Raw genomic sequence first — 16,293 nt, 5'->3', positions numbered from 1 at the left:
TCAGACGTCGAACTTTTCATGTGCCGAACATAATGCATACACCTTGCCTGGAAACCGCTGATGTTTCGATGTGTTTTGGTTCAAACTAAATTAAGTTCGACGTCTGAATCAACAGGCCTACTTTTGGTAGTTTGGGTCGGTCAATTAAGTTCGGCTCATGAAAAGTTCGCGTCTGAACTGGGCCTCTGATATTTTAAGCTAAAAACCCTGGACACCATGCTGATTTACGCGCGTCAATTTTTCAAAATTGTTTCAAAACTAGTTTTTTTTTATCTCTGAAACGAAGTCATGATCCATTTTTTTCATTTCTGAAACAAGTAATTCATCATCTGTCCGCAGTAGAAGTTTGAAGAAAACCTATGAGAACATTTTCGCGGCTATCGGTCTGGGAGACTGGTCACTAGTTATTCCAATATGGCGGCGTGTTCAAGCGGGGACAGTTTTTTGGACAGTTCACCTCTTGTGTTAAGAATTACATATGAAGAACTAGTTGCTTATGCCGACGGTCTAGATAGGAAGGAAGAAAAGAAAAACCCTAAGAAGAAACATCAGGGAGAATTTGAAGAAAATGAGTCCAAGCCTGTGAAAAAACTCGAGAAGAAAGACACAACTGACGTCAGCAAGAATACTTCGCTCAAGAAAGACGAGGTTGAATGTAAAGAAAGTAACTTTACTCATCGCATGGATGAAGAGATTCAAGAAAAAACTCGAAAAGAATCAAAGAAGGAGAAAAAGAAACTGTCAGGACCAAAACCAAATCGAAAATCATCATGTCATGGAGAGAATAATGTGAACAATAAGGACAAAGCCACCGTTTCTAATGGCGACAGTGTGAATGCATCTAAAGACGTTGGAAAGCACGGAGGAAAATCGAGAAAAGAAACAAAGGGCGCGAAAGATGGAGAAGAGTCTGATAATTATGAACTTGATTTAAGAGCACGAACTGGTGGTGTTTTGAAGCTATCAAAAGGCCCTGTTCATGGTACAGAATCACCCAAGGAGACTAAACCGAGAGGGATAATCAAATTACCGGAGGGCTTTGATTTCAATATTCCTGACAAAAGCGAGGAAAAGGAACCTTTTAAAACTGATGCACCTTCTCAAGAGAGAGCAATTAGAAAAAGCACTAGTAATAGACAATATGATCAAGATTATCCAGAGAACCAAGGTCTGCAGAGCAAAGAAGTTCATTTTAGCAGAGAAAATGACCAAGAAAGAAAAGAGAATTGCAGAACAGTAGAAAAAACTGAAACAGGAATTTTTCAAAGTAAAGAAAACTGGGTGGAATGGGTAGACAATCAGGACTCACCCCAAGAAAATGAACAGGGACCTGACAACCACACTAAAGTTGAAAAAAAGCTTAAATCTCTACATCATCAAAAAGCTCAAAAATTAATGAGAGCAGTTGCCCAGAAAGAGATGATGCTGAGTAATTTGTTATCTCGAGACATACTTGACAAGGCAGCTTTTGAGAAAATTTGTACCCTTAGTAAAGAAATTCAGGATGCATACAAAGGAATCATTATGCTTGATGTCGGTTTTGCAGTTCAACAAGATGTTGATCAGAACCTTTGGAGAAATGCATTTTATAAAGTGATTGAAACATTTAGGAAATATGGAAAGCTTTTTTTGGGATATGCAGGAAAAACAGAGGTGCTTTCACAGGAAGAAATAAATAACTGTCTGAAGAAATTCCTAGAAGATGCTGAGACATTTTATAAAGGTCTACTTGAGTTTCTACAGAAGGGACATGAATTCTCAGTTCAGGATGTGGTTAACCAACCAAGAAAAGCAGAGAACCTTGGAAAGAATGTAAGTACTGTAGCTTCACACAATGTTTTGCTTCCTTATGAATTATTATCCAACTCTGCTTTGTAGAGTACAAATAATGCATGTAACGAGTACAAATATCACACAATCTTTGTACTCATCTCATTCCTCCTGGCCACCTAAAAGTTTAAAAACTTGGCAAGTCAGAATTTTGGAACAAGAAATTGTTGGATGATAAATCGCTTATTAAACGTTTTGATGTGTGGTATCGCTGAGAATTTTTAATGGCACAACTCATAAAAACTCTCAGCAATACTACACACCGAAACATCTGATAGGATATATGTCTTGCCTGCAAAGGCAGTGCTTTTGAGAAGACCAGCTAGCACCTGCTGGGGCTCTGGTGATATTCTATAAACTAAATGAACTAAACACGATTTTGAGACAGCAGTACCGCACTATATCGGCTAGCCTGCGAACGCAGACGTATTTCCGGCTGTCGCTTTTCTCCGCCGAAAATAACATCTGCGAACCCGAGCCAGGAAACAATTTCTGTGACGTAGGAATTTTAAGCCAATCACAGTTTAGCTCAAGTAGCCCTAGAACTAATGCGTGAGGTATTCGCTGCGAGGAGCACTCGAGTTTCATTCTATCATGGAATCTGATTGGCCAAAGAGAAACAAAAGTCTTTTCTTCCTGTTAGACAATTGAAACCCAGGGGCAGGGGAACTCCTATATGAAAAGGTCAGGGATGCTCGTCAGAAAATTTGAATTTAAGGTAATTCCTCTGAAATAAAAGTGACAATAGATTTTTGTTCAAACTTTGTCCACTGAATATTTGTCATATGATAACTTCAATTTTGAAATAAAAAAGGGGGGTGCCCATGTTCATTAAGGAGCAGTGAGGCATTGAAAATACCCCATTTTGGCATTATTTAATGCTTATTATAAGAACACATTCCCAGTAATTGTAAAATCTTTGTGAACCCAGACTCATAAGAACACGCATTAAACTACAGTCAATACATTGTGTCGGACACAAATAAACATTTTAAGTTTGATTCAGGCACAAAGTTAAATCCTTGATTAAAAATTTGAACCAAATTTCTTGACGTGGTTACCGACTGCAAAATAGAAAAGACCACAGTGTATCTGCTATTTTTCTTATTTATTCAATTTTCAGCAATAGAAATTAGATCAGTCTTTTCTCACACAAAGCTTATGATTAGTTGATTACAATGACTGGAAAAAAAATTGGGGTGCCCGTGCTCGTTGGTGAGCTAGAGCCATTTTTCAACTGACAGAACTCAATATCAAGGCAAATCCATCATGTTTTCAATATGCGCGAGCATGAGCGCGCGCTAATGACGCCATAAATTATGCGCAGTAAGGATGCGCAATGCAAATGTGAGGAATGACCTTAACTCCTAAAGGAGACTAATATGGGAGTTGCTCAAGCTTCATTAGACCTCTAAAAGCTACCACTTAAAACGGAATAGGTTCGATCAGAAGCATATCACCTAATTAAGGTGATAAGCTTCTGGTTCGATTACTAGCCACTGTTCAAGAAAGGATCTGTCGCACACTATTAGACTCAACTCATGTACTCGAGAGATCAGCAGAAATCAAGCCTAAAAACAGAAATTAAATGAGAGGGTTTCTTTTAATTATTATTTCTTCGACTGCACCCTAAAGGTTACTTTGACAGCTAAAAATGGTGATGTTTCGTCGTCAACACCCTAAGTGAGACCATAATCCTTGATGTATACCCGAGACAACAAACATCCCTGACCTTTTCATATAGGAGTTCCCCCCGGGTTTCAAGCATCTGCCGTTTAAGACCATTTTACGGTCCCTTGCACCTTGTCAAGTTAGGTATTCTTTGAATTTCTGATGCAAGCACTCAATATCTTATCGCAGAAATGCTTTACATTGAATAAATTTTTGCAAGAGTGTTTTTATAAATAAAAGCTACCTGTGATTAAACAAAAGCTCATTTCCCAGTCAATTGCCGAAAAAGAAGACATTGAAAGTCAAAAAATTGATGAACTGTATGTATATTCGAATGATTCAAGCTGTGATTAAATGTTTTAGACGGTCAACAGTCAAGAGAATTGAGGAGAATTTCAACGACTTGTTCCGCTGTTTATTTATATTTTTATTGTAAATAAATACATGTAAATATGGACATGGTGAAATGAGGAACAAATAGTTGATAAATACATGTAGAAGAAACGACATTACACAAGGCTGGAAGTTCTGCAGTCTTTAATATCGCCTTGAAAAGGGAAGGAAAAAAACAGAAAAAAAAAAGAAAGAAAAAGAAGTTATTACAACACAGGGTACTCATATTTGGTCACCCATCCAAGTACTAACCCTGCCAAACAGGGCTTAACCTTTCTTGAGCAGACGAGACATGGTACTGTCCTTGTGGTATAGTGACTCTACGCTGAATGCACTTCTTTAAATTTCTAAGATGAGAAAAAGAAACAAAGAGAAAATGGGAAAATTAAGAACAAAAAAAAAATGAGAGGAATAAAAATGAGACTTATTACTTGCTTTGGTGACTGGATGAGAAGCAGTACTTTCTTTGTAATTGTCTCAGTCTCTTGGACCGATAACTTCATGAATGTTTTCAACAGTGTTACATCTCCTCGTGTATTCTCTCACCGTTGCATTTTACACCATTTCGTAACAATACCAGTGGGCTCAGTTCAACTTTAACTTACCCTACGGATTAAAACCTCAAGTGGCATCAAAATTGTCACTGTTAATGGAGGATCCATTTCCCAAGTTGAGTGGCTCGAAGCCACTTTGATTTCTCTAGCCGTCAGCCAGGCAAGTATGTTAGATGATATACTTGCCCTGGCAAAATTTTACTTGCCTGTTCAATAGGAAAGAATTGCAGTCGAACAACATATAAATGGAAAGTTTACTTTTACCTAAACATCATGTCGGTAGTTGCGGCAGTCGGTGGACACAGAAATCCAGGTACAAATGAAAACTGAAGGTCCGACTGCCATAAAGGCTGAAAGAAATGCTTTTGCTCTTCCTGTTTGTATTTGGCTGTTTTTCTGGAGTGTTAGCATTGCTAAACACGATATCCTGATCAAAACAGCAGATGCAATCTCGCAGAAGCAGATGTAGTACACAGCATCAACAGTTGACAAAATGAAAATTGAGCCTGCAGTGATTTCATTCATGGAGAATACCATTCCATCAAAGATGGTGGACAAAAATGATGATTTTATCGTGAATGAAAGCTGCAAATCTATCTCTGTATTCTAAAAGTTCCAAATGGATGTCAGGAGGTCAGAATGCAGGCAACTCATAAGAAAATTCAATTTTTTTCTTCTGGTAGAGTCAACCTAAACTCTTATTAGTAGACTTTTCGTATTGTTTTGGTCGTCCTTATCATTTTTTAGTTGTTTCAGATGACTGGATGACTACGAATATGGATTCCTGAAATATATTCTCATGTTAGGTAGGGTTGCATAGCAACAGTGCCCAATACTAACCTCTTACTAACCAAGCGCAAGGGCTGTACTAGGGAATATTGGTCCGAGGTTGTGGCAGTACAGACCGAGCACAGCGAGGTCCGTACAGAAACGACCGAGGGCCAATATTCCCCTGTATGGCTCGAATTAGCTAAGTTAGTAAGTAGTTTATTATATGACGCGGTGGCCTCATGGTTAGTGCGCTCGTTCCTGGATCGAGCGGTCCGCGTTCGAGCCCTGGCTGGGGACATTGTGTTGTGTTCTTGGGCAAGACACTTTACTTTCACAGTGCCTCTGTCCACCCAGGTGTATAAATGGGTACTGACGAATGTAATGCTGGGGGTAACTCTGCAATGGAATAGCATCCCATCCAGGGGGGAGTAGAGATACTCCTAGTCGCTTCATGCTACAGAAACCGGGATAAGCCCTGGTCAGGTGGGCCACTTGGCTTGTATGCAGACTTTACCTTTACCTTATTACATGGCACTTGGGCCATGCTTGTTTGTTTTCTTTTAAAACGTACTTCTGGTCACTTGAATTCAAAGGGCTTCCGCGGTAACATGTTTTTGATGACGCGAGCAACTCAGAAAGAACAAGCTACCACGAGTTTAATTTGAAAACTAGTTTATTGAAGATATTGAATATAAACAAGACTTCAAGAACGATTTATAACGGAATTTGACAGGAGTCTCAACAGCTGCATGTTGTTGAAATTTGGAGAAGGGTTTCTGTTGATCCTGGAACATTTTAACCTGCGCATCACAAAATATGGATGAAGAAAAGTCAAAGTTGGTTGTTGTGAAAATCATTCAAACTTATATGCAGCTAACGAAGAAGTAGCCTTAAAGTAAATCATCCTCATCACTCTCGATAACAATTTGATGCTTCTTTTTATTCTGGTCAATTCTGCGCTGAAAATTGGAAATTGTTGCTGGCTTGTACTCTTCTCCATTTTACCTGCATGTGGTCAGAAAAAAAATTGGACAAAAGGTGGTCAAGCTCTGTTGCAGGTATGCTTTCAATTCTTTCATTTGTCACACCATTACCTTCCAGGTAGTGGAGAAGAGTGTTCATATCAGTACAGTCGAACCTCAATTATCCGTACCTCGATTATCTGGATTTCTCGATTATCTGGACTTTTTCTCTAGTGCCAATTTTGTCGTGAATATTTATTACTCATGATTGAGATCCCTAGCAATATTCTTTTTAAAACTATAGCGTTGAAAAGTGCAGTCAAAAGGGAGTTTGTTTTGCTTTTAGAGAGCAAAAGCAGCGCTCACATGCGTCGTAACTAGTGAAGAACACTCGAATGAGTTCTGATTGGCTCAGAGTTGAGTGATTCAAGATGTACAGTAGACCATATTGTTTTCCGAACGATTTGTAAAAGTGTTGTTTCACGATTAAATGTTGCTTAATTTAAACAGTTTTGTTCTTCATTAATATTCATATTTTCGATTATCCGGACCCTCGATTATCTGGACTATTTCATCTAGTCTCAATGAGTCCAGATAATCGAGGTTCGACTGTAGCCATCTTCTCATTTGTGTTTGCACTTTTTCATTTGTCTATAAAATCGTCTATGGCCTCCTGACTTTCGCCGATGCCTGTTTCAGTTTCTACATTAGACGTTTCCAGATCTCAAGGGCAATAAAATTTTCTTGGTAAATATTCGTCTTCTTCGTCCAGGTAAGCTCTGTAAAATATCAATCTTTTAGGTGGTTTCTTTGCAAAGAATGAGAGTATTTACACGATTTCTTTTTGTAGTTTTAGTTGCAAATCTTGAATTTGCCGACTTTCGAAAACAAAAAATACACAGCCTATGACCGTTTCCATGGAAACAGCCCGTATGGCAAAATCCCAACCAAGATAGAACCAATCAGAATGCTCGGATCTACCTAAGGACTATCTTGCCATATAATAAAAGAATATATTTTCTCCCAATGCCACCAATATAATGTGCTAATGCTGTCTCAAAATCGAAACTACTATTGATTGAAATATATGTGTATCTAAGTGAAGTATTGAGCAAAGTAAAAGCCGTAGAATTTAGATGAATTTATTCTTATTCAAACTCATAAACTTTTCAAAAAGTGGTTTCCCCATCTCACATGAGCTAGCTCATGCAGTGACTTGCAAACTGCCTTTCATCGCCCACATACATGTAGAGCTCCCTTTTACTTTAAATAGCTAGTGTACAGTAAAAGTTGTCTGAACTGTACAAATGGCAAGAAGTTAAAGATTAGCAGCGATTCATCCCTGTAAAGTCTTGAAATTTGAAGTGTATGTGAACAACCCATTTCAGTGCTGCATTGTCAATTTAAATTTTTGAATCAGTCATGCTTGGCAAAAGTGAGACAACATAACGGTGTTAAAATTTTGTCTCTCTTGTAAGCCAAACTTTGAGATGATTGCAATACTGTTGTGAATTGCCAGCTCTAATATTAGCAGATTTCAAAAATTGGCCCTCCAAAAAGAGTTGTTATAATGGCTCTTGCATTGTGCCCTGATGGGTGCTGCATAGGGGCAGCCACCTGCTTCAAATATTGTAATATTAAGTGCAGTGCTTTCAATAATTGAAAGCTCTGCAAAGGTTATACAACTTACTTTAACTTGACTTTTGCTCCATGTAGTAAAAATCACATACAATTAAGTGTTAAAGGACTTTTGAGTGGGCGGATAACTGAAGGGAATTTATCACTACTAGAAACTTGATTTTGAGAGCTTATGTACCCATCATGTGGTGAGAGACTGTAAGAATATACTTTCTCAAACTCATTAATTATTCATGCAGCTCTAACCCAACCAGAGCATCTTATTCTGGTCAGGTGGATGGGTTTAGAAACCCAATGAAAAACAAGTTGAAAACATGGCCGTGTTTCAAATAAGTGGTCCAAAAGTGGTGAAAATGTTTCCTGAGCACTTCTTTACCATTGCAAGACTTTAAAATATATCTAGAAGAGGTTTGCTCTAGGACAAACTTTGATTCTTTGATTGTGGATGGCAGTTCAACAATGATGGAACTCTGTAGAATACATATTACTTATTTGAGCTTTTACTTGTGTTGTAGAGTATTTAGTTGACGTTAGAGTCTTGTCTTGAGAATACTTTCTGCAATTAAAACCCAAACATCCACTTATAATTTTGTGTTGTTTTACTATGTGCTACAAATGTTCATTCTAGGCTAAACTTGCACTCCTGAGCTCGCACCATATTTTGATATGTCTTGGAGACATAGAAAGGTATCAAGGACAGTTTCAACCAAACCAGAACTGGGCTTCCATAAGATCATGGTATCTTAAAGCCAGTAAACTGGCTCCCAAGGATGGCAAACCCTACAACCAGCTGGGTGTCATTGCAGTGTTAGCCAATCGTAAACTCGATTCTGTGTACTTTTACATAAGGAGTCTTGCTGCAAGTAATCCAATATTGACAGCTAGGGAAAAACTAACAGCTATCTTCTATGATATACAGAAGAAGGTGAGTAAAGTTAGCAGTGTTTTTGTTAGGCTCCTGGCATAAGCTATGTACATTGATTGAATTTAAAGAATATTAACAAGCTAGATATTTAGCAAACATGAGATGGTCTCACTCTGTCATGGTTTTAGTTAAGAAATGGATTCCATTTTGATGATCATCTGGTTAACTATATATAGGTACACAGATAACATCAAAATGTGGTAAGAAAATCAATGAAATTGTGGCACACGAGACAAAGACTACACGGGTCATTGATGATCATACCCACATTTTAGCATCTGATCCGTATCTAGAACTGAACCCTATCAAAAAGGGAATCTTTTTGTTTTATTTATAGAGATCTTGAAACTTAATGTGATCTTAATTATATTTGAATCGGTGCTGCTTGGTTTCACCACTAATGCGGACTGGAATTTCGCAAATAATATAGTAATAATTTAAATCATCATGAAATTGTGTAGGCAGATAGAATTCAAAGAGCTGAAGATGAAAGAAAGGCTTGTTCAGAGCAACAAATCCATCAGATGGAAGGCAACAACCATACAGGAAGAGGAAAGGGGCGGTCAGTCTTTGGACATGTGGTTAAGGGTTTTGGATTCATCTCAGAACACAAAGCTACTCATGGCAGGTACCTGATGCTCGGTTCTTTTTAATTCCCTTAAAACATGATGGATGCAATCATTGTTTGAGATATTATAATTAGATATTATCCCATTGACACCTGTTGCCTTTCCTACCCTCCCTGAAGACTTTTTGGTTCTCCTGTTGTTTTATTGTTCTTGAGGACAAATAAACAAATCAGAATGGACTTTCTGAGCGTATTTTTAGAGGGCTTTAGGGGTCCTAGAAAGACAGTTTTTCCTCTTAAAATCGTGCGCTCGTAAAGTGCAGGTAATCATGGCATGTTGCAGGTCAGGTCTAAAAACTTCCAAGCAAGCAGGGTATAGAAAAGGCAGGGGAACAACAGAACAGATTTTCATATTAAGGAACATCATTGAACAAGCAAACGAGTGGCAGGCAAGCTTATATATTAACTTCATAGACTTTGAAAAAGCATTTGATTCCATCCACCGTGAAAGTCTATGGTTAATTATGCGGAAATATGGAATCCCGAACAAGATAGTAAGGATGGTAAAAGTGTTCTATGAAGACTTCAATTGTGCTGTAGAAGATCAGGCAGAAGCATGTGAGTGGTTCAGCATCAAAACAGGCGTCAAGCAAGGATGCAATATGTCTGGATTTCTATTCTTGATAGCTATGGATTGGATTATGAGAAGGACTGTAGGAAAAGGAGAAAACGGAATCAGGTGGAACTTTACATCTAAACTCGATGATCTAGATTTTGCAGATGATGTGGCGCTTTTGTCTTCTACTAAACAGCATATACAGAACAAGACTACTAAAATGAATGAGGGAGCAAGACGGGTCGGGCTGAAAATCAACAAAGGAAAGACAAAGGTGATGAGGATCAACGGGAAGAGTCAGGAGAAGGTTGCAGTAGATGGGCAAGATATCGGTGAAATTGAGGAGTTTAATTATCTGGGGGCTACCATTTGTAAGGAGGGAGGAGGAATGAAAGATCTGAAAAACAGGCTGTCCAAGGCAAGAGGGATATTTGCCAGACTCAAAAGAATATGGAACTCAAGGAACATCATGAAGAGGACCAAGCTTAGACTGTTTAAAACCTTAGTTGTACCGGTGCTACTGCATGGATGTGAGACATGGAAGATGAACATGGGAGATGACCAACGAATAGATGTGTTTCACAACAAATAGCTCAGGAGGATTCTCAAAATAAAATGGCAAGATCACGTTACCACTAGAGAGCTCCTTGAGAAGGCAGAGACGAAGTTCCTTAGTGAAGAGGTTAAGAGGAGAAGATGGAAGATGATAGGGCATGTCCTACGACAAAACAGAAACAGCCATACCAACATAGCCCTATCATGGACACCTGAAGGAAAAAGGAAGAGAGGAAGGCCTAAGACCACCTGGCGAAGAACAGTTGAGAGAGAGAGGAACAGCGCAGGATGGCGTACATGGGATGAGGCAAGAGCTGCTGCAGCCAACAGAGAAAATTGGAGGCATTCTGTGGAGGCCTTATGTGCCACGAGGCACAAAGAAGCTAAGTGAAGTCAAGTGAAGTTGTCATTCCTAACACGGAGAAATGACTGCTTTGGGCTTTGAAATAGAAAGGAAAAATACAAGTCAATGTTCAGTACAGAGTCCTCAAAACTTTCTGGTGGAGAAGTTTTTCTTCCTAGAACCACCGCAGAAACATAGCACTTTCAAGTAAGTTTTAATCGCAGATTTAAAGCAGCTTTTTGGACTTAAGAAACAAAAATGGTAAATTTACATTACTACTTTGAAGTTGAATTCAACTTTTGGAACGATTGGTGAAGCCACAGGCATTAAAATGACTGCAAAAGCGCTCGGCAAAAACTCAAGCTTTCGTGTTAGGGTGAAGAATAATTATTTTCCATTGTTTTCTCAAATGCTAACCATTATAGTACAAGAATGGAAGTTCTGATGTATTTGGTTTCAGTTTGTCCTCCGAAGTCATTAATAACTCATTTTCGCATATTCAATTTTCTCGGCTTCTGTGGTACATTTTGTCGCGTGGTAAAGAAATAATGTAATTTCTTGTTTTCTCATCAGTTTTAAACATCAAGTTGAGTTCTTTTTGTTGATATTTTTTAATATTTTGGCCCTTCATTTATTCAACTTAAAATAAACGATGTCTTGAAACCTAATCTTGTGTGTGGTTACTGCGCATGTGGTTTATTTTTAGCACTCGTGCTTGTTCTGAAATGTTAAAAAATCCCCGGGAATTTAGGGGTGGCTTGCGTGCAGTTTCATTTGGGCGTCAATGGGTTAAACACATTTTTTTGTAAACTGCCGTGATTTCCTTTCCTAAGAAGATTTCGTTGGTGGCATTATTATTATGTTGCTCAAGGTTAGCCCAGGGCTTCTTCATTCTGCTGACATTTTTTGAAACTATGGTTTGTCCTTTGGCTTCATTGGCGAGACTAGTGTCCTTGAGTTCCTTCAACCATTCTTCTTGGTTAAAGTACAACCCACAGTCGCTCAAAGCAAAAGATTTTGTTTTGTCAGGACTGAACCCCTCGGTTCCATCAGACTTTGGCCTTTTCAGCTTCCTCAAAGATGAAAATGGACAAGAAGTTTTCTTGCGTTTGAAAATTTGACATGAACGAAAGCCAACTTGCGATAAAAACAACCAGATCGAGAACAGTTTGCATGTACGTCTCTTTTGTTCTGGTGAAATATCACACCACAATTCGCATTTCACATGACAACTGGCGGTGAATTTCAATAAGAGGTGACAGGAACTTGTCAACGCACTTTCAGGGATTAATGAGATTCAAAAATAGTTTTTCTCTTTATCTTAAAAGGAAAAGAGCTTTTTTTCTCATTCTTTTTGCAAAATATTTATCTCAGTCTTCTCAATTTGAACAGCAAAAACATTTTTTTTTTGCATTTTTTGGAAAAATTCACCTACCATGATACCTTAACCATGGTAGAAACCAATCTGAGATTGCCCGTTTTTGAGTTAATGCTGGGTGACTCTTGTACAGATTTATTACATTTATGTAAATGTCACACAGGTATGAAGTGTGGATCTTTATGCATCATGGAGTGTACAGGAGGGTTGTGCTCACTGACCATGACAAAGTACAAGAGGTGAATTCAGCAGGAGATCCTGTCTCTGAATCAAAGAATGAAGAGCACTCTACAGACCATCCTGTAAAGGAATCACCAAAGATATCGCTTCAAGAGGTATGTTGTCTTATCTAGATTTCTTTTTTGGGTAAATAAGTTTAAATAAAATATCAAAGAAACATGGGATAAAATGCAGTGGCATACAGGAAGGATCCAACAATTCCAGTGTTCCCAGATAAACTAATGATTTGACACAGATTTTGCCAAGCCTAAAAGCAAGCTCCTGATTACAAGAGGTTAAAACCTGTGACCTTGATGAGCTCTAAACCTGAGTCCTGATATGGTCATGTGATACTGGTCAGCAGATACCTTGTTTTGACAGGTGTCAATTATGGTCAATTATTGACCATAACATGGATGTCCAATATCAAAGATGTTTGATGTAAACCAAGGCTGCATGTCAACCCATTAGCTAGAGAATGGCTGCCATGTTGCGTAATGTCATCATGGTAGGGTGCACATGCTCATGATCCATGCCAATGCATGAGCAGGATGAATTCACTTGTAACAATAAGTTCTTCTGCCATTTTAATCGAGTGATATTGATACTAAAATAAAATGATACGTTTAATTACAAGAACCGAGTCATCATAGGAAAGAACAAATTTGCAGTGTGTCGTATGCAATGAACTTTGTTCCACTTAACTGAGCTTTAGTATGTGATAATTTTACCTTTGAGCATGAGACAACGCATGTGTGCAGTTTCTGTTTCTTTGATACATTGTTGAGTTTGGGTTTGTACCATGAAACTGGAAAATGCTCGCAATAAATAGACCGACTTCCATATTTTAAAATTCAGCCTAACATAATAGACCTCAGCACGAGGCTCTGGGGAATAAACCCCACAAACTCTGTAGTTATTCCCCAGAGCCTCGTGCTGAGGTCTATTGTTTAAAGCTGAATTTTAATATATCGAAATTGGTCTATTGCACAGCGCCCTTACAGCATTTTCCTGCCAAGCACGGCTGTTTTTAACTGTGGAAAGAAATTTGATCCGGGCAGATTTTTGATCACGTGCTAGGTAACCACTTCTGAACTGCGATCGTGCATCATGCAATCAACAAAACAATGCTATAATTTGTAATTTTCGTCAAGCTTCATCTCAAGTCAACACTTTATTACCTGTGTACCTAAATATTTACTCTGTGTTTCAAAATTGTTATCAAAATATTTAGTCGGTGGATGGGCTGCCTGGGCTCTTGCCCATGGGACAAGTGAGTAGACAAAGTTAAAGTTACATACCCGAGAAAAAGATGTATGTGTTATTGACCAAGTGTGGGGTCAAGATGGCTGGATATTGGCCAAGTTCTTTGTTTGCGTGTTTATGGACCAAGACGGAGTCGAGGTCCATATACTCGCAAAAAAAGAACAAGGCCAATATCCAGCCATCTTGACTGAATAAGCTTGGTCAATCAAGGATTTATTATATGGCTTTCGGGGAAATTTTTCTTGCGGTGTATGGCAGGTAGTCCCAAGCAGGCAAGATAGCTCCATCTTGCCCGCTCGGGTAGCCAATCACAGCACAGGATTTGATTCATCTTGCCCGCTCACAGGGCTAGCCATATAATAAGAACTTGTATCGGACAAGTGAAGGGTTTTTTTCCAAGTGCTGTTTAGATACACTGGATAACACTTTCCACCATCTGCTTGCAACTTGGTATAATCTGTGCCATCTACACTTGTGTTTTACTTTGTAAATGGGAATTAAAATTCAGAATATTTCGGTGCTTTTTTTGTTTATTTTTTTCGAGGGGGAAAACGGCAGTTAATCACACATACTCACGCTTTTTGGTGTGCATATGTCACAACTAGCTTGGTAAGTTTGTGTGAAAGGTCGGTCGACTGATGGAAGATGTTGTTGTTGTTATTGTCTGTTCTTAGCAGCTTTTCTTCTAGTACAGCTTTTCTGTTCAATGAATATGAGTCACTTTACCTAACATGCTTAGCAGAGTTCAGGAAGACCTGTCAAATCTTGAAGAGGAATTGATTGTGATACTATGTGATCATCAATAATAAAAATATATCATTTGAATCACTTTTATTTAACTACAGTATTGTGCAAAAGTAATGCAAACAAATTTCAATGAAATTCCTGGCTTTTCTTGGCTTTTCGAAGAAATTTCGCTTGAAACGATATTTTGAGGAAATTTGCCCACATTTTGGTGATGCCTATTGTTCCAGTCTGCGCGAATTCCTGAATGATAATTCACAGAATGTGATAATTTATCACGCATTTTCGAGCAATTATTCACTCTAACGTTTCACTTTTGCAATAAAAAGGGACAATTGGTGCTACCTGAAAAATAGCTGCCGTCCTTGGTCACACGACATGACATAAAATACTGCATGGAAAGATAGTGTATAACACTAACGATGCTAGAACGCATGCGTCTTACATGTTGAGTTCTACCATTGATTACCTATAAATAAAGTCACAAGAATTAAGATATATCAACTGTTAAAGCCATTAAATAAAAAAAAATGGGTAAATCAGTGGTAACTGATAAATCAGTGGTAACCTTTCTGATTCATTCAACCTGGAATTTTACTAGCTGTGGGAACCAACGATTCTGATTGGCCAGCCTGTAATTGTGTTTTATTAAAAGTCAACAAAAAGAGTACAATTGTTTCGTCTGGGATGCGTCTAGGGATGCGTCTAAGTTTTTTAGGAAGGCACAGATAGTTTCGTTTGTAGTTTAAGGTTACTTCAAACCTTCGCGGGGCTACATTGGTCAATTTTTTTTTGGTCAAGAAAATTAATGTCCGCAAAGCACAAGTTTGCATACTGTGAACGCTAGCGGTTCTGTTATTTCATTGGCTTGTGGCTTTTCAAGTTGACACATTCCTCTGTGAAGGTGTGATATGTTTATAAATCTTTAGAAGACGAGAACTCGTTTTTCGAGAGAATCCCTTCTTTTTAAATGAATTAATAGGGTATGCAGATTTGACGGTTTTCCATGAAATTTGGTCAGAGCATTCACTGATAGATATGGAACAAAAGCATGTCAGCGAATTCCTTAATTTGAAATACTTTCCTCGTGGCGGCCTTTAACGCAACAGGTTACACAAATTTTTCGATAGTCGAACTTGGCAGATCTATAAAAAGATAACCAATAGAAATAAAAGAAAATGCTGACACGTTTTTGGAGATTGAGGCTTTGAGATTAACACTGCACAGTTATTTTGCATAAACGATCACTTTTGATACCCAATTAATTCGCTGGAACATCAGTCGGTCATTTTGGAGTTGACGGCCTCTGCCGCCTTTGGAAAGCAAAATGCAAAGCAAAACATAATTTTATCCAATTCTACATTTAATAACCTTTCTGTTGATATATAGTTTGTGGGGGTTTCCTTGGAAACAGCATGCCTACAAATTTTATTCTGGAGGACTCCCGCAAAGGTTTGAAGTAACCTTAAGACTTGTCATGTTAAACATGCCTTAATGTAACAGAAATTGACATGACATGAGTGATTTAATGCTGCCACTGAAAGCCACGAAACTTTCAGCTGATCCCAAGTTCATTGAGTTCAAACCTCTCATAGCACTGGCTCATCATGCAATAAATTTAGGAAGAGCAGCGTGGTTCTGGTCCAGTTTTATAGGAACAGAAATTAAACTCCAAGTATTGTTTACAAGCATTGTAAATTTACTTCAAACGTTTTGCATGTTTTTACAATGCATTGGGAACTGACCAGGTTTGCTAATGCTTTCAGTGAAATAACTCTAAACCCATCCTTGAACAATTGTTGATGAACATTTTAAATGATCTGCACGTTGGAAGATTCTTAAGGTTACTTCAAACCTTTG

General features: G+C 38.3%; 1 protein-coding gene across 1 annotated transcript in view; it reads left to right on the top strand.

Moving 5' to 3' along the window:
* The first annotated feature begins 367 nt into the window (after positions 1-367).
* Positions 368-16,293, top strand: part of LOC145462368 (telomerase-binding protein EST1A-like) — a 50,121-nt gene continuing 34,195 nt past the window's right edge. Inside the window, exons 1-4 of the mRNA XM_081445874.1 lie at positions 368-1,812; positions 8,448-8,744; positions 9,206-9,372; positions 12,368-12,539. Of these exons, the coding sequence (XP_081302000.1) occupies positions 415-1,812; positions 8,448-8,744; positions 9,206-9,372; positions 12,368-12,539 (2,034 nt within the window). The 5' untranslated portion in view covers positions 368-414. The remainder of the gene's footprint in view (positions 1,813-8,447; positions 8,745-9,205; positions 9,373-12,367; positions 12,540-16,293) is intronic.

Source organism: Orbicella franksi, chromosome 12, assembly GCF_964199315.1.
Source record: "Orbicella franksi chromosome 12, jaOrbFran1.1, whole genome shotgun sequence".
Classification (NCBI taxonomy): Eukaryota; Metazoa; Cnidaria; class Anthozoa; order Scleractinia; family Merulinidae; genus Orbicella; species Orbicella franksi.
The sequence above is the reverse complement of the archived record's forward strand: the minus strand, read 5'-3'. Positions and strand labels throughout refer to the sequence as shown.